The sequence below is a fragment of the Pteropus medius genome, unplaced genomic scaffold (genome assembly GCF_902729225.1).
Source record: "Pteropus medius unplaced genomic scaffold, Ma_sr-lr_union100, whole genome shotgun sequence".
NCBI classification, from domain to species: Eukaryota; Metazoa; Chordata; class Mammalia; order Chiroptera; family Pteropodidae; genus Pteropus; species Pteropus medius.
The window spans coordinates 27,561,140-27,580,453 of NW_024349800.1; the positions used below are offsets into that span (position 1 = coordinate 27,561,140).

The 19,314-nt window shown below is 31.2% G+C and overlaps 1 protein-coding gene across 3 annotated transcripts in view; it reads left to right on the forward strand.

Moving 5' to 3' along the window:
- FANCL (FA complementation group L) overlaps positions 1–19,314 on the forward strand; it is a 69,163-nt gene that overhangs the window by 20,965 nt on the left and 28,884 nt on the right. For all 3 annotated transcript variants that reach the window (XM_039887099.1, XM_039887100.1, XM_039887098.1), the window contains exons 5-7: positions 2,467–2,567; positions 12,215–12,311; positions 17,112–17,180. In XM_039887099.1, coding sequence (XP_039743033.1) covers positions 2,467–2,567; positions 12,215–12,311; positions 17,112–17,180 — 267 coding nt within the window. The remainder of the gene's footprint in view (positions 1–2,466; positions 2,568–12,214; positions 12,312–17,111; positions 17,181–19,314) is intronic.

Here is a 19,314-nt window from a genome sequence, read left to right on the forward strand (position 1 = left end):
TGGCTTCTGATTTCTTTTGACACAACCCACGCTTTGCTTTCTTCTGCCAGTTGCTCCATGTTGATTTTCTCATCCTATTCCAGAACAGTAATCAGTTATTTCTCCAAAGAGCCATGGTTTCTTTGTAGGAAATGGTATTTAGATGCTACTACAATCTGGAAACCGGAGTGCTTATTGTGATTACTTCTAGATCTTTTTTGGTGGACAAAGCTAGGGAAAAATAGTTTCCAGAAAGAGAATCGTTAATCATGAGTTCATATAGATATTTTCAATTCAAATTTGGCATTATAGTGTTTTACTATTTAATTTTGTGTTTATATCTTTTTTCTATTATTCTGAAAAACCTTGATTTCTAGTATTAACATAATCATTATTTCTGGTCAGTCGGTCATTTAATTTTGAAAAAACAATCATTAATTTAAAACAAATGAAATATTGAGATTAATCTTTCAGTCACAGTATTTTATTTAGTACACTTGTTACTGCATTTCTGAATAAAACGAGATCTTATATTTTAGCTTTCTAAAGAAATTATGAACAGTGATGTTATTGTACATTTATGACAATGTACCTAAAAATGTAAGAATTATTAGCTTATTTATTGGAATGTGTTGTCAGTAATAGGGTTCCTATAACAATGATAAAAGTATTAATGCCCAAGTGAAATCAGTAGTTACAAAATTTATTCAGGAAACTTGGTAAATCTCTCATGGAGTTTCCTAGTAATAACTAAGCATATAGTAGAATTTCATTCTATATTTAATAAATGAACAATTACTTATATGTTTAAAAAACTGTATAAGGTATAGGTTATTTTATTATACTTTTAGAGCAGAGTCACTGAGTACCTGCAGCCTCAAAACTAGGAAATGGTCAAGTTAAGATTTAAAACTTCTGTAAAGCCTGTGTTCTTTCTACTGTGTACCTTTGCCTCCTTCTCCATGAAGAATACTTTGCTTCTCTGCCTTTCCCTTTTTCCTGTTATGATTCTAGACCAGGAGTAATTTGTCTGACCCAAGGTAGAAGGCAGAGTTTACAAATGTCATAAACTTAGGATTAACATACATTTTTATTATCCAAGTTACTTTTTACCTTCAATATTTGTGGATAACAGTAACTCATATTTCTGAATATAATAGAAATTTCAAAGAAATACTGTATAGCTATTATAAGTATGGGAGCTATACTGACTTTTTTTTTAGGCAACAGGATAATTATAATACCAATTTATTTTTAAGGTTGGACTATTAGGCTATTTACAGATAATATTAGGTATTTAATTTGTAAAAAAAAGTGGTATTCTCGTTGCGTTCTAGTAGCTTACCTTCTAATGAAATCCAAATTGACATTCTGGGCTTTGCAAACCAGCTTTCACAGGTTTTTTTTAATTCTAATTTTTTTATGGAAAGCGGTTTTAGAACTATATTAAAGTACTTTCAGTTAGTAGTCTTGATTTTGAAATACTGTTTTGTAAAACCTTTTTCTGGTATTACCTTATTTTAATAGTATTCTATCCTTGTTAAAAAGTATAAGGACTAATGGATTAAACTTACACTTAAAAGATTAAAATTTATACTTTTTATTAGGGTTACATTTACCAGAAACATTTATAATTTTTATACTTGTTCCCATATGGTTTTGTTATTTATGATCATCTGATTTTTTAAAAAAAAAAATTTTTAGAGTACCTTTTGATAAACCAGACCATATGAACACCTATGTAATTTATAGATACATTTGTTTTTACTTTACAGATATGATATCTGTCTAGGTTACCACCTTTGAAGTAATTGGTATTTTCAGCCTCAGCAATCCTAGTGATGTTTGTATTGCCTCTAAAACAATGTAAATTTTAGTTTTGCTTGGGGGAACATAAACCATCTTAAAGATATCAAAGGTTGGCCTAGTGGGGAAAGGAACTGTGGTCTAGCCAGATGGCAGAACACTTGGACTTACCTGGTCTGGGAGGTATACAGAATGAAGAAAGAAATTAGCAGGTAAGTATCTATTACAGAGGGTTTTTGTTTGTAAAGATATGATTCATAACAGTATACAAATATATCAGTCTAGACTATGTGCTTAGATTTCAGGCTTTTCTTTAAAGATATCTGTTTCTTTCTGTTAAACATGTCTATAGAGGTAGAAAGATAGTGAAGCCTTGGGGATGAGTATTTTTTTTTTTTTAAACTTTTTTCATCTTTGATAGGCATAATAGTCTAGGAGAATATTAAAGTCTTAAGGTTGAATGGTATAATAATTGACATTTTTACATGACCTTCGGTGCAGTCCTTTAACTTTTTCAAGCCTTTTTTTTAATGATGGGGGAATGATTTAGCTGGATTTTCTGTTTTTAAAAAAGAGACACTTAAGTTAGGCATGAAGAAAATTATAAAATTGTTTTGCATAATCAAGTACAATTCATTGTCTAGCATTCCACAGCTGATTTAAGGTTTTCCTTTTAAACAGGAAGTTGCTTTAAAGAATAAACAAGAGCTACATGTACCACCTCCTCCTCCCCAGTTCTATTCAAGCCTTATTGAAGAAATAGGAACCCTTGGTTGGGATAAGTATGTCTATTTTTAAATGTTTTAGAAATACCTTTTTTTACAAATTTAAATTTAATGTATTTGCAGTTCTATCAATTTATTTTATACCTGTTTTTAGGCAGTGTTTCATCGTAATTAGAATATCTGATCCTTATGTGACTATGAAAGGGATGTCATCCTAAAAAATTGACCTACAAGGTAAAATACTAAATGTAATTTGGAAAAAATAACATTTTAATGTACACAATAAAATGTTACCATATTTTCACTGAGCATAACATTATTTTAATTTTTTTTTTGTTTTTTAGTTTTATTGAGGTAAAATTGACAAAATTATATATTGAAAGTGTACATTCGATGACTTGATATACATATATATTGTGAAAGGATTCCCACAATTGTGTTAATTAACATATCCATCACCTTATGTATTTGCCTTTTTTTTTCCTGACATGTTTTCTGGTCAGTTTTCTTGTTGCTGTTATGGAGGAAACAATTTCTGGAACTTCTGAATGCCATTTTCACTGACATCACCAGTATATTTAGTTTTATATCTACCATCTTTTTAATATGTTTTTATCATTGCTGTTAGTCTCTCTCATATACACACACAATTACTATGTAGTATTCTTCATTCCTTCCTTTTTATCTCTAGAATCATTTTCCTCCTGCCTAAAGTATTCTTCTTAATATTTTTTATTGAGATATAATTGACATATAACATTATATTAGTGTCATGTATGCAATATAATGATTCAGTATACATATATATTATAGAATGATCGTCACCACAGTAAGTCTGGTTAACATTCATCACCACACATGGTTACACATTTTTTTGTGTGTGTGATGATAACTTTTAAGATTTACTGTCTTAGCAGCTTCTAAATATACAATATAGTATTAACTATTGTCACCATGTCATTCATTATATTCCCATTACTTAATAACTTTTGATCCTTTTCTCAATGCTCCATCTACCTCTTGTTTGCTTTGCTCTTTGAAAAGGGTTAACCTTTTCAGAGGTTTACACTGAGAGCTTGGGTATTTTCACTGGGACTTTTTCTCTCACAGGTGGATTCTAAATTCTAATTATTAGATTTCTAAATATTCTCCCTTTTTTCATTGGCTTTCTACTTGGCTTTTTATCCTTTTATGCAGTTATGGTATTTATCAAAAGTTTTGATGGAAAATTGTCAAAATTTAGGCTGTCTCTGGCCATACTGTTCCATCAGACTCTGGCCCTTAAAAGCTGTTATTTTCATTTTTCTATCCTCAAAAGATCGCCAAAAATGCTTTTTCCCCTCCCCCTCACTTGATAGTAGTTCTCTGTCTGGGCCTTTTGCCCATATCCTTCTTTTTTTGCTCTGTGCCCAGAATTGGTATATAAGCTAAGAGAAAAATAGCTACAAACTGCTGACCTACCTCTCCTCTGTGCCCGCTTCTTCAGGAACTTAGTCCTTCAAATCCTGGTTACCTTAGCAATTCTTTGATGCCTTCAAACTTTTTTTTTCTTTTCCTTTTCATCAGATTATTCTACTTGTTCTCAGTGGAAGTGTTGGTCCATCTTAGAAACGGATGTTACCTATAATTTTAAATGTACTATTATGGTGATATCGAGGACTGGTTAATGTTTATTTATGAGATTAGGCTTTATTTGATCAAGTGTCATTTCCTAGTAAGATGTAATAAAATGTAGTATGACAATGGAGGGAAGAGACAGAGAACACAAGTAATGAATTGACATGCACTATTAGGAATTTGGTTGAAGTTATGAAGTTAGTCTTGAAATATTGATATCATGGACCCTGTCATTTGCATATGTTGATAGAGAAAAATCATTTGACTTATTTTTACATCTTAAATGTTAAGATCTTAGCATTTAGAATAGTTAAGAATTGCAGGAGGTATTTGGGAAAGGAAGAGGAAATGTTCTAGTTTCTATCCTATTATATTGATATAGTGAGTTTGAGACAGTTTTATAAGTGTATGTGACATGTTTGGGAGAATTCCAGCGATGAAAATTAGTTGAAATACTGAGAATGCAAATATGAGATTTTTAATCATTCATTTTTTCCACGTAACTGTTATTTGTCAAATGTCTATAATGTAGGGCAGTGAAGATACATAGGCAAGACAGTCTTCCTCATGGAACTTATATCTAGTGAAAGAGTCAGAATTTAGATGATCACAGTAGTAATTCTAACTGTGATAGGTACTGTGTAGTATAATAATAGGATTTCTTGAGAGCAATGAAGTTATAAGAGAAATGGTGCAAGTGTATAAAATATTTTATGGAATAAACAGTTTTAGAGATAAGTAGAAAGTAGTTTTTGCTTTGTATTATACATATTGTTGTGATGTGACAGAAAAAGGACCAGATCTCAAACTTGGGTAACAGATGAAAGCCAAAAGTAAGGATATGAGTACCTCCACTATAACCTTCATTACAATATAAATGTTTGTCTCTCCCATAGACTAGGATCATTATACATAGAAACTTTCATTTATGAAGTTTCTGTTGTATGCCACTTACTGTGCTAGTCACTTTATATAATTCTTACTTAATTCTTGATACATATTTTTATTCCCAACTTTGTATATAAAATGAATGTATATATCCGGGGCTGGCTGCATACCAGTGCTCAGGCTTTGTGTGTGAATGGTGCTCCCTGGAGTTGTGCTGTGGGGCAGCTCTGCTATGGAGCCTTTAATAAAGTTCTCTCAAGTACTTGCAAATAGTTTTTATTATTTCTACCCTCTATGTGTGACTATCTCACCATGGATAAAATTGGCTATATGCAAAATTAACCCATCTTTAGAGAGTTTAAAAATTTTTTTGCGAAAGATTTGTGAAAGGTGATATAGTGAGTAGGATGCATGATCAGATTAGGATATAACTGTTGTTACCTAATCATTTGTTTCATAATCTTTACAAATAAGGAATATGTTAGCAGAAGAAAAGTTTTCCACATGGATTATGAGAAGCCAGATAAGGTATGTCAGTATTTATCCAACACTATCTAGTGGAGTAAGACAATCTCCCATCAAGTGCAGTTTTTGTGACTTAATTCTTAAATCAGATCTGGTATACTTGACACATTGACAATAGTAGATTTCAGGGCACTCAGCTAGAACTGAGACATGAACTGTGCCGTCTCCAAACTAAAATTGCTACTTTTTGAGGCCCTGCCTAAGCAGCTGACTAGCTTCTTAATTTGAAATATCATTTAACATGACACACATGATGATTTGCATGACAAATTGATTTAAATGGATTTTCAGAATCTTAATGATTCCTAGACCGTGTTGCTATATCTATATTTTTCTTATACTCTATAATTTGTAGATTTGTTAGTGTAATAGTAAACTCTGATAATAAAAGAAAAATCTTATTTTAGGGTAATGAAGATCTTGCTGTGTTTTTAAATTACATACTTTTCTAATCAACACTATAGGATCAGGCATTATAAAAAATTAAGTTAGAAAAAAATACCGAAAATATGATTGAATACTTTCCTTCTTTCCCTTTATTCACATACCTTTTAAAAATAGAAATGACACTGAATTAGTAGCTGTCTTAAATTTGATTGCTGTTATTGTAACTTCTGTACTTGTTTCAGCTTCTTTAAAGTTGTCCAAAGGGTCAGATGAAGATGATATGACAATTGAGGATAACTTTGGATGTTTTACTGACTTACAAAGGTCGGTGACGCAAAAAGATGTCTTGATTGATTTCTGTTAACTTCTTGTTTTGTTTTACCGAATGCCTCATTTAAAACAATAAGAATTAAACAGAGTCCTTGGGGTTTAACAGAATTTTCTGTTTGGTATTAAGAATGTCTTGGAGTTAAAAGTAGTAAATACTTTTGCTCTATGGGTGAGCTGATCTACATCCCACTTTACCTAGGATAGTCATAATTTATACCTGTTATCTTGGCCCCTTTCAGTTTCAGAAGTGTTCCAGTTTAGAAGGAATTCATAGTCAGTCACCTTATTTATAGGATATCTTATGTTTTAATAATCACATGGCCCTAGATAATTCAGAGATTAAATAGTTCTAACAAGGGAGAAGTGATCTGATGGTTTTGTCCATTTTAGAGTGAGTAGAATTTAGCTATTTGACCGTTCAAATTTGTCTTGGGAAAGAGCTAAGCGAGTTTTATAAAATTTGTTGTGCTGCTGAGAGATTGTCAACATATATCAACATATATTGAGTTAGAGTAATCCTCTTATTTTAGTAATGGACTTAGGCCAGTGATGGTGATATTTTCTGTAATTCTCAGTGCATTTCAAAGACTTAGGTAACACTGGAAGAAATGGGGATACTTGTTCATATTAAATTAATTTCAGTAACTAGACAAGGGCTTTAATTCTGGCTTATCAACTGTGTGACCTTGGGCAAGTATTGTAGCCTCCCTGAGCCACACTTTCTTCATTTTTCAAATGAATAATGCTTAATAAGCATTGGAAAGAAGCATATGTTACGTGACTCAAATAATTTCCTGTGTAAAGTATGTATAAAGTTGTTGAGACACTAGTTCACACAAATGTGTCAGACTGTATATGAGTTTTAAGCACTTAATTAGTGTTATGATTTAGTTATAACCAGTAATAACTTTTGTTACATAAGTCAAAAGAACATAGTTGTTAATATGATTTTCATTCTAAATTACCTTTATAGTGTTTTTTCCTCAAACATATATCCAAATCACTGAATAACTGCAAATTATCTAGTGAAAATATTATGTTTTTCTAAATTGGTAATGTGTCGGTAGTATCTAATTTAAACAGAATTTACTCTTAGTTGTTTAAAACTTATATGTGAAGCAGTAATTATGAACCAGTCTGACAATAGCTTAATACCTAGAGCACTGGCACATACATAGAAGTATAAAGCTTTTATGTTCCTTATAAAAAAGCAAAAACTTACTTGAAAAGGAGCAGGGTGAGCATTTCAAGAAAGGTGAGGTCCTTTTGGGCTCTATAACTTAGGAAGGTTCTTAGGGGAGGTAATGGGATAAGCTTAGAAGGAATATAGAAAGCCTTAGAAGGGAAGGATTGGTGGAGACAAGGTGGTAGTGGTGGAAGTGAGCAGTTCATTTTTGGACTTTGGAGTAGATCATTTGCTCACATAAGAGGATTAATTTCAGGGCCAGACTGAAGCATCTTGACTCCTAGACTTAAGGATTCTTTATACACAGATAATAGGGACTCATCGAGTATTTTTGAGCATGGAGTTGCTATGATTAAAAAGGTGCTTAGGAAGATTAATCTAGTCATGGGAGGCAGGGTAGATTGGTGTAGAGAAGAGACAGGAAGTAAAGAGAGCAATTAGGGAGGATTTTTTTTTTCGAAATCTACGTTTGAAGTATTAATGCTTAAACTTGAGAATAGTGGTAAAAGTAGAAAGTGAACCTTTATTAAACCATGAAGGTCTCCAGGCTGCCTTTTGATGTTATTACTCCGTAAATAATATCTAAATATTTAAAGAAAAGAAACTATATAACTTAAGCTGTTGGTCTAAATAAGTTCAATATTTCAAGAGATATAAAGCTCATGCCTTCTGCTCTATACTGATAACATTTAGCTATTAACAAGAATAACAAAAACCTCCCTGAAGCTTAAGTATAAATATCTTTTTTAAATGTTTAAAAAACTTAACTGTCAAGTTTAGTGTCATTTTAGTTATTCCAAGCAGAATTATAAAGAAATGCAGCAAACGATAAATACAAAGTGTTAAAAGTGTATTTTATTTCTTCAGATTTTATATTTGTGTTTTTTAGTCAACTTTAGCTAAGTAATAACATTCAAACTCCTTCTAAATATAAATTTTAAATGTGATTTCATAACTTTTAAAAAACTTGAGCTTTCTGATGACGAAAGTTTTCTAAATTATTTAAATGAATTATTTATCTTATTTAAATGAGTAAAAATTATTTATTTCATATTCTCTAAATCAAGATACCCAACTTAACAGTAAAGCAGAACATTTGTAATAGACTTTTTTAATGAAAAACTGATTTTTATATTACTCGTAAGAGCTTATTACTGTTTTGTCCCCCTTCAATATCCGCTCCGTAGACCGAACACTAAGATAGTCTTTCCTATTGTGAATAGATAGAAGTGTGTCCTGTTAGTTAGGGTACAGGCTAAACAGCTGTTAACAAAGAGAACCCCAAATCCTCAATGTTAGAAACAAGATAGAATTTTATTTACCTTTCATTAGATGTTCAGAGGTAGGCAGATGGTCAGGAGTAAGTTGGTAGCTCTGTTCTACAAGGTCATCCAAGAACCCAGGTTTCTTTTATTTCTCAATCATCCACTGTGGCTGCATTGTTCAGAATAGTAGCTTCTAGCCACATGTCACTATTGGCATTTATATTTAAATTAAATTAAAAATTCAGTGTTGATACTAGCTACATTTTAAGTCTTCCATAGCCTCATGTGGCTAGTGGCTACTGTTTTAGACAGTGTGGATGTAGAATACCTCCATTATCGAAAGGTTTCAGTGGCCAGAGCTGCATTCTCTTCTGCGTGGTCTTTGCCGGCTTATATTGGCCTGTCTCTGATCTAGTCTAAAGGAAGGGAGAGAGGAGTGGGTGGTGGAGAGGGGAAGGTACAGTTTTGCTCTCACTATTCCAGAAGATGCACATATCACTTCTGTTTGCAGACTATTGACCAAAATTTAGTGAGATGCTGATATCCAAGAGCAGCTAGGAAGAGTTGGTAGCCAGATGGAGTGTGCCCTGCTGAAACTTGGTGTAGTAAATGTGCTGTGGAGGCAGGGGCCCTATTACCAAAAGGAAGACAGGAAGAAGAAATACTGGATCTCTGGTGGCAATGTAGGTCACATGTACTCAAGGTAGTAATAATCACAAGATTTTTCCCTTTCCCCAAAACAGAGTAGACAGAAAGCCATATGGGTAAAATGTTTAATTTTAAATGACTAGGCTAAGATTAACCTGAAATTATAAATCTTTTTACTATTTTGTTTGAATGACTTCTTAAAGTTTTAACAAAATTAATCTTACCATTTTGACTGCAAAGCCATATTTTGAGCATGTCACTTTCTCTAATATATTACTTCCATGTCTTAAATTGTGGAAAGATAATAATCTTTTGTTTGTGTGATTGGAGACAAAAGACTAGAACTTTTGTCTTATTTTATAGATGTTCAGTAATGATTTTGAACATTTTGATGAGCAGCAACGTAAAGTATGAAAAGTACTATTTGGGGATTAGTTGTTCCATCTCTCCACCGCTTCTTGCTCTGTGCAATATTCATGGTTATAACTATTTAGGGCTCATTGTGAAAAGGAGCAGGCTTTTCCCACATCATTTCCATTTTCATTCTTTGAGAGAAATACTGAACTGTTCATGTTTACAACTTCCATATTTCGAAATAATATGCCTACATTCAGTGTTGCTTGATTTATCAGTTTTAGGAATTACATACTGATTAACTACTATAATAAGAGGATTTAGCTCCTATACTACCATCTCTCTCCCTTTACTATTCTTTTATTTTTCTATTAGGATTAACATGTCTTAAACGTCTTTCATGTCCTTTCAATTAAAGATGTGTATCTCTTACTCTCAAATTAGCGGTTACAGATTTTAGCGTTCCTAATTTTCCCTCATACCTTTCCCCTTCATCTCAATTTTGTCATCTCTTTCTTTCAAATTGCAATTGTCAAATATATTTACATTAGTTTCTGTAAGGCTTTTAGCTTTATCTGTTGCTGGACTTTAAAAATTATAACTAGTAAGCAGTTTGATTTTTTTATGACTACATAAATATTTTTCACTGACAAGTTAATGGTAGAGTAATCACAATTTTTAACATAGCTTCATTGTTTATAATTTAAAATTTTCTTTTCCCTTTTTGGTTTCTTGTATTTTTAAAAATTTCCCCTTATTTATTAGTCATACCCTCTATTATACTTTCTTTGTTTCTTCTTTGTTTCTTTCTTCCTTTCTTCCCTCCCCTTCTCTCCCCTTCCCTCCCCTCCCCTCCTCTTCATTTTCTGCCAGCTATCTCTCTCTCCTGGAACCTTCTTCCTCTCTCCTGATGTGTTTTGTCAGCCAGTACTCTTCTAAACTTTTCATTTTTATAAAATTTGAAAATTAGCTTTAGTCGATGCTATTCCTTCTTGTTCTTTTTGTAACTATGGGTTTGTTTACATCTTTTAATTTTTTTTTTTTTTTTTTAGCGGAGAGGGGATATAAATGCATGTGTTCATCTCAGCATCTCGAATTGGATTTTTATGTTTTCAGTATCAGGTGCCCATGTATCTGAACCTTAGAGTTGTATTGATAAAACATGTGATAGTCTCATGTTCTAAATTTTTTTGAGAGGGAGGGAGATTTGTGATGTTTACAGATATAGCTGAAAGAAATTAATGTTTAACCATATATATAAAATCATATTCTTATGTAAAAAACATTTTTTCTAGAATATTTTTACTTTCATATGCTTTCTAAGACCCTGGACTTTTTATAGATTATGATAAAAATTTCTTCCGTTAATAAAGATTGTTTTATCTTTTAGTCTATTGTTGAGGATGTGTGTCTTCAGATTTAGATCTACTTTTCATTACAACAGTGTTCTACAACTTTATAGCCTAGCATTTCTTGAAATTGACCCATTTTACCATTATATCTGGTCAGTGACCAAACCGCATGCAGTGATGTTAAAGAAATGTTCCTTGAGTTAGGAGGCTGATGTTTGTTCTGAACCCTAATGGGTCTTACCATCAGTCTGGGTGATAAGTCGTGCAATACTCTTAGGCTACTTTTTATCTTTACAAGAGAATATTATTGTAAAAATGTCAAGAAATATCCACAACGCCCAGTTCACTAGTAAATATACTACTAAATTTGAACATATTTGGCAGTTGCTTATGCTACTCAAGGGACCATAGTTTTACAGAATGATATATTTCAAAGTGTATTGGTTTCCATTGTAGAAAATTCATGCATTTAGAGTGACTTAAAGCTAAAACAGTTGTGCTTGTGCTATATGTTTAAAATATTAGTCATCTTGAATACATGCCCAGGTTAAGTGTCAGGCGCTATATAACGCACAAAAAGAAAATTTATTGTTAGGAGACCAGACTGTACCTGTGCTTATACAGCATTTTCCTTGTAGGATCAATTTGAGTATATGAACTAATATCAGCCAGATTTTTGTACAGTAACTGATAATAAAGGAAAAGTTCATTGAGGAGAAAAACATAAAGGAAGCATAAAAGCCTCATACTGTATGAAACTACAGAAATGGATCAAAGAGTTTGACAGGAAGTTTAATGTGTATATAAGTAGAGGCTGACAGGAACATGCTGTGTATGCCAAAGGTTCTGGTGATGAAAAACCGAGACATAGTGCTCACTGACCACAGCATGAGCCTTGACACACATTGTAAATAATCCAGAGATCTGTGACTGCATTAAGCACTAGGCTGGTGTATTAATGGCAGTAAATCTATAGCAGCATAAAGGGCTGGCATGCAGACATCCCTCTGATTAATTTTTGTAATGGATTAATAGGAATATAATAAATATTTTCATTTCGCATCCTACCATCCTCCAACCACCCTCCCCCTTCAGTCCTGCCCTCCCCCAGTGTGACCATTTTTTATTCTCTTTATTCTTTATACTCACTAGACTTGTATATGTGGATACGTGCTTCAATACCATCAAGTTAAAAGCTGAAGATGCTTCTGGTAGAGAGCATTTCATCACTCTCAAATTGAAGGCTAAGGTATGTGCTTCGTTTAACTGTTACCGTGGTCAGGAAATACTCTGTAAATGACCTCTGTGAATGTTTTCAGTATAAAGAAGTGCTAGTTGCTTCTAAAATGTATATACACACATTATATATTTTGGAAAGCCTCAAAGAATTTATTCACCAGGTTTCCAAAAGCCTAAATGTAATTTCTTGTCACTATTTTAGTTCAAATTTGATCAAAATATAGACTTCATAATAAAGAAATACTGCAAATAAGATTCGACATCCTTTAGGTACCAAAATGTCATTTTTCTGACATTCTATATAGAAAAGTTGGAAGTTTCCACTATCTCAAGTAAAGTTCTACTAAAGGTCTTTTGTCTTCAACTTTTACTATAAATTACCTTTGTAGTTCTTGTTTCTGACCCCACCCTTACCCCCAAACACAGACACACATGTATGCATACTTTTTATTTGTTCATTTTGGCTGAAATTTTTTTTACTTCTGTTATTTTAAGAATTTGCAAATATTATGCCTCTATTTATAGAACCCTTAACAGGCTAGTGATCTATAACTACTTACTATTGGCACAAAACATAGGTGTTTTGTCTTTATATTTTAGTTCTAGATTGTGAATTTTGAGAAATAAGTAGAATAACTAAGTGCAACATATTAATCATTTATTTAGTAATCACTAGGGAAACATTAGAATTTGAGAAAACCAGGACATCTTTTTTTTTATTGTTCCCTGGAGTCATCAATCAACTCTATTTCAGAAGATTGTAGTGATGAAAAGATCAATTGTGTTTGTCCTTTTTAAAAATGTGTCTGGCATTTAAGCTTTCCATGAGAGAGAATTAATATATAAAGCTGTACGAGGTGACACAGAAATGTTGATATCTTATAGTGCCTCTATATCAGACAAGTTGAGAAATGACTCGTTCTCTCTCTTTCTCACACACCGAATGTTTAGTTATAATTTTAAGATTCATATGTGATGTGTTAAAAAAAATTAGCAGGACAGAAATCTTATTTGTAAAAGAAGTTACATGGATATTTTTTGTTAAAATGAAAAAAAAATTTATTTCCCCTTTTAGTTTTTAAAGGTGTGCTTTTTTTTAAGATCATGAAGAGAACTGCCTTTATCCTTTCAAAGGTCACATACTGCCAGTGGCAAGGGTTCTGTCATTTCCTTCAAAGCTTTTTGTTTATAATTTGTACATTGGTAAAAGTTGCTTTGCTGCTATGAAGACCAAAATGAAAGATTTTAAATGCATCCTGTATTGATTCAGGTTTTTTTTTTTTTTAACAGCCTAATATTTTTAAGTTTTTCTACTTAAGAGATAATGCTTTAAGTCTACACTGCCTATATCTATACCTATAAGATTTTGTTATTAATTCCAGTTAATGATGTTATTAGTAGTATTGAGAGTAAGGTTGTAGCCTCTAGTCTGTTTGCTTTTTCTTATGCCTCCACAAGGTAGATGAGGTGACACTTTTAATATTTCTCTGGAGAATATTTTTAAGTGTCAGTTTTTGCAGCATCCATAGCTGCAAAGCACTATTATGGATGCCCTGGCAAGAGAAAAAGCTTTATTTGAGTTAGGAAGGAATTAGGAAGAAAAAAATTGTTTTTAAAAAAAAATGACAGAGTGGAGCCGAATGAATCTTATGTTGGTATGATTTAGTAGTCTTTAATTATCTATTTATTTCAGTTTTCATAGAGACCATAGTTGTCTTTTAGATGTGGCAGTTGCTTTTCTACGAATATTTGGTTATGGGATTATCAGTAAAAAATAGTGATAGCTGAATTTATATGTTAAGAGTATATAATATAAAATCTTAATCCAAACTAAATTTTAAAGAGTCAAGCTGATTTTTTAAACAACCCTTAAAGCAGGCTTATTTTTGTAAATACACAAACCTTAAGACTGGCTTATTTTTGTAAGTACACAAACCCTCTTCGTGATATTTTTTGATATATAGTAAAGAAATGCATTAGTTTTATTATTTTTATTCTTGAATACACATTTTTCATCCTTCCACTCCCCCTCACTGTTTCCAAAACCCACAAAGAAAACAATAGTAATTTTGACTATTCTCCCCCTATTAAAAATAATTTAAAAAGAAACATAATAAGGAAAATGGTTGAATTGTGTTGTTTTTATAGGTGTATTTTTATTCGATATAGTACATCCTGAACAGTGGGTTGGAATTATTCTTTTCTTGAAAAAAGTAGCTGAGGGTTTCCTCTGCTTTGGCCAAGATCATAACTGCTAGAAAAACAAATCACAGATGTGTATCAGAGGCTGGGCACTCTGTCTCTGACTGCCTTTTGTGATCTGCATTTGTATGTATTCACTTATGGGAAGCCTTACTACTTAGATGATCCAATCACAGAACAGTCTTGGTTAAAATTTTTCTTAGAACAGTATACATTACAGTCTGAATATATTGCATGTAACAAAAATATATACTTTTATAATTTTATATTGTATTCTTTGATTGATTGTTTCAAGTAAGATTTAAAAAACTATTTTAATTAAAAATAATTACTTATTTTTCAATTAATATTACTTTATGTGGAGCTTTTGTTGTCAATTATACTTCTAAAGTATAACTTTTGGCAATTAATCTCTAGTAGTTTTATATATACCTATACCTACTTACTACTGAAAACTATCTGAACTTTGGTAGTTATTTTACAACACTGTATTAGTTATCTATGTTGCAGCTAGTACAAGTGATTCTGAAAATGAATATCTAATTCATAACTCATGTTAAATCATCCACAAGTATGTAAATTTGTGTTTTTAGGTTTTATGTAACTATATAAAATTGATTATATAAATAAAATTGATCTTAAATGTAAATATAATTAACACATAACTACATATATACATTTAACTTAGATATATAGTAAAGCCATCTACACATAGATGAATCTAATTATATTTGTGTGTTTGCATAATTACACAAAATATATTTGAAACATACAGTCATCTCAGAAACTAGCTCACATTTATGTATATTGGATTGTATTATATGTATTATAACCTGCTTTAGTGTTCAACTCTTAGTAGATCTCTCTGCCATTACATACATACCATTTACTATACTGAGTCCTACTTAAGTATAAGATCATATTCTCTTTTAACATAATGAGCTGTATGTTTTTAATGACTTCTAAAGTCATAGATACTTGGTTTATCTAAATACCATATACATTTCATTAACTTCATACTTTTACTCAATTGATGATTTGTTTAAGTTAGAGAGTTGATACTGTTCATTGTCAGCATCAGTAGGAGATAAATAGCAGTAACTCAAAGTAAACTATTCAATTTTTGACCGTGGAGATTTCAAGTGTGGCTTATTAGTTTCATAGAATCTTAACATTTTAGAAAAGAGATTTTATAACGCTTTTGGTCAAATTTCATCATTTTTACATATAAAACAGCCAGAGAAGTTTACTGACTTCTCCAAAATCACAAAAATTAGTTAGCAGAGCTGAAAACCAGAGAAAGCTAAAGTGTCTGCCTGCATTACTTTGAAATAATCACGACTTGTAAAAATGGCATACAAATTATTTTTCCAGTGATTATTGCAGTTACACTCTTACATGCATCATCTGATACTTTAATTGTCTAAAATAGAGCTCCCTCCTTAATTTCAGCCAGACCTTTTTTTCTCCAAATTAGAGCATTGTTATATTTTTATATCGTTTCCTATATACTTGCCTTCATTATCAGTTCTACATAGAATCCATTAAGTCAGAGTGTACATTAAGTTTGTTTCTAGCCAGCTGAATTAAATGTTAATTCTTTTCAAAGCATTGACTTCAGATGAAGTGATGTTTGTTAAATTCTCTAGTGATAATTTTTATCTTCTTTTGCTTATTCAGCAAAGTAGTGAAAAATAAGCTGGAAAAAATGAAAGTATAAAACTTATTTTAAACATTGTCAAATGAAAGAAGTTTTCCTAAAACTAATTTTCCATTTTCGCTTTTTAATGGCAAATAATGAGTATTTTTTAGTTACACGTGACTTTGAAAAATCTAGAATTGGATTTTAGAGAATCATGTAGTATTATGTCTAATAACAAAGTTGATTTTAAGAAAGACATTTTGTTAACTTCAAAACTTGATTTGTCCTTATGACTCACTTTTTGTAAAATTGTTGACTTAATTTTCTATTAACTATGAAAAAGTTTTTCTTGCTTAAAACTACTACTTTCTTCTTTCCTTAATAAGCCAGAGGCATTTTTTTAAAATTAATCTTCTTGCGGATAGTAATTGCTTAATTGTGGAAAATACTTTTTCAAGTTGATAGTTGTTTATATTTTTTTGCATTTCTTGATTCTTTTAAAAGATACTACTTCTTTAAATAGTAATTGAGGTTATTTGAGATTAAATTTTAGATGGAAAGGAAACTAATATCAACTAGTTTGAGCTCTCATTTTAAAGATAAAGAACCTGAGATCCAATAAAAATGAAAAGGACAACAGAAAGTAAAAACAGAAGAAGAAATTGAAATCCAGTGTGATTTAATCCTCGGATCACGTTAGCAGCTGACCCAACAGTGACTTAATTCATTACTCTTTACTCAAAACTGATTGCTTTGTTACCTCCAAGTCACTAAACTTTGTACCTCCTGAGCATAACTTGACTATTAATCAGTTCTCGACATCTCTATAATAGAATCAAAATATTTATAATACATTTGCATTTATAATACTTTTCCTAATATATGCAGTTTTTTTTTTTCCAAAAATCTCTCATGTGAAATTGTCACATAGAAGCAAAAATGACCTAATTTTGTGCTTTTTCATAGTATCCTGCAGAATCACCAGATTGTTTTGTGGATTTTCCTGTTTCATTTTCTGTTTCCTGGACACCACAGGTACATTCTAAAATTTATTTTAAGTAGTTAAAAAGCATATTATATTTACCCGTAGAGTGGTCATTATAGGTTATATTCATTTTTAAAAATTTTTCTTTAAGCATTTATTTATAATAAATGTGCTTCTTTTATATTTTCTAGTAGTTAGTGTTCATTTTCTCTGTGAACGTGCACACGGATGCACATGTGCACACACACGTAAACACACCGTCCAGCTTTTAGATCTTTATGCTTCGTTTTAGATAAACATGAAGAAGCTCTATTGATAGAAATTTTCCTTTAAATTTAAATTCTAAAAGATGCTTTATAGGGCAGTGAGCAGTAAGTAGAAAATTGGGTGAAATTTTTCAGATCGCTAAAACTTTGAACATTGGTGATATAATATCAGAATCGTTTTCAGAGGAGAAAGAATTGTGACTGATAGTATAAAACCCTACCATTTCAACTCAGTTTTTATTGTTTTAAAGTGTTTGTCCTTTGTTCATCCTTGAACTTAGACTATTTTCTTTTTGTATATGCCTTGAAACATCATACTTTGAATATAGAATATAGGAGATGCTTTCTGATGCTCCTGTCAATTGAGTTTCTCAGTACATTGATGATATCTAACAAGATAATGTTTAGAAGTGCATCGTAAACTGTAACGTGTAGGTTAAGGCGGTATGATTATCAGTAGTACCATCATCAACATTATATGTATGCAGTTTCTAAAAAGCTGGCAGAACGGTCTTTAAGTTCAAAGAGTAACCTAATGATGATGGTCATGGTCTTTTCACTAAGTAAATTGTGCCAGTTGATAGCAAATGGTGAGAACATGTCTATTCTTATGCAAAGAAAAAATCCTAGTAACATTTTACAAATAGTTTCTGAATGGAGGCTACCTATATTTTTTTAATCAAATTTTGATAAATTCAATTAAAAATTTATGCTTACATTTTAAATTATAAATATATAAAGTAATTGTCTTATATAAACTTAGTAAAAACAAAAAAAGCCTAATAGGATTAGTCTTGTGAAGATTCAAATGCCATTTTAACCATACCTATATATTCAAAAATTATTTTTCTCATTTTCTTTAAAAACAAAAAAGTCTTCCTTCTTCCAATGCAAATTGAGGAAACAGCAAAATAAAGGAAAGGAAAAACCCAGTGATTTGTTTCTGTCATTTTGTTATATATTATAAATAAGAAGTACTGTGTTGATTTTTTAAAAAAGAATTGGAGTTACATGTAAATTGTATACCTTTCTTGTTTTTTAATATGCATGGTCTATTTGGCTCTATAAGCTTTATCTGTGTTTTATGTGGGATCATGAGATGACATTGTACCTCGGATGTACTACTCTTTTCATATATGCTATTTCTAAATTATACTTTAACATTTATCAAAATCCAAGGTTGAAGAATATGTTTTTGATGAGTTTCTTAGTTTTTTTTTTTAAATGTAGATAACCATATAAGTTTTCCCCAGACTTTAATCTGTGAAAAAAGTTTACATCTCCACAGAAAGATATATTTACCTTATTCTTGAGATTTAGCAAAATTAGTTTGTGATGCTGCTAGACTGGAAAATCTTTGAAGCCAATTCTTTTAAAATTTTGTATACCTACTTAATACTAGCTCAAGTGCCTTGCACATATAAGCATGGAATAAGTGTTTATAATACTAATTCAAATTCAAGTTTTAGATTTAATTGGGTCACACAATAAGTTTTCTGTTGTACTAGCGCCAAGAAAATAGAATTAATTAGTAGTAACGGGAATGTCGCAAACTATTTTTTAAATTTTAGAATATACTAAAATTCTTAGCAAAGTACAGATAAAAATTTGGACAACTTTTTATCCACAACTCAAATTTGACAGATGTTAATATTTTGTCACATTTTCTTCAGATATGTATTTCTGTCTCAGAAATAAAATGTTCTTAGAGCAACTAAGACTTACCCCTCTTCCCTCTTGCCTTTCCTCTTTCCCTCTCTTCCTTTCTAGAGGTAACCTCTTCCCCGAAATTAATGTGTATGCTATCTGTGCATATTTTTTGCTGCATTTGTTCCATATTCTGTAGCATTTGCAGTCTGACTTTTTTAATACAACATTGTGAGATTTATCAATGATCTTTACATGTGTAATACATTTA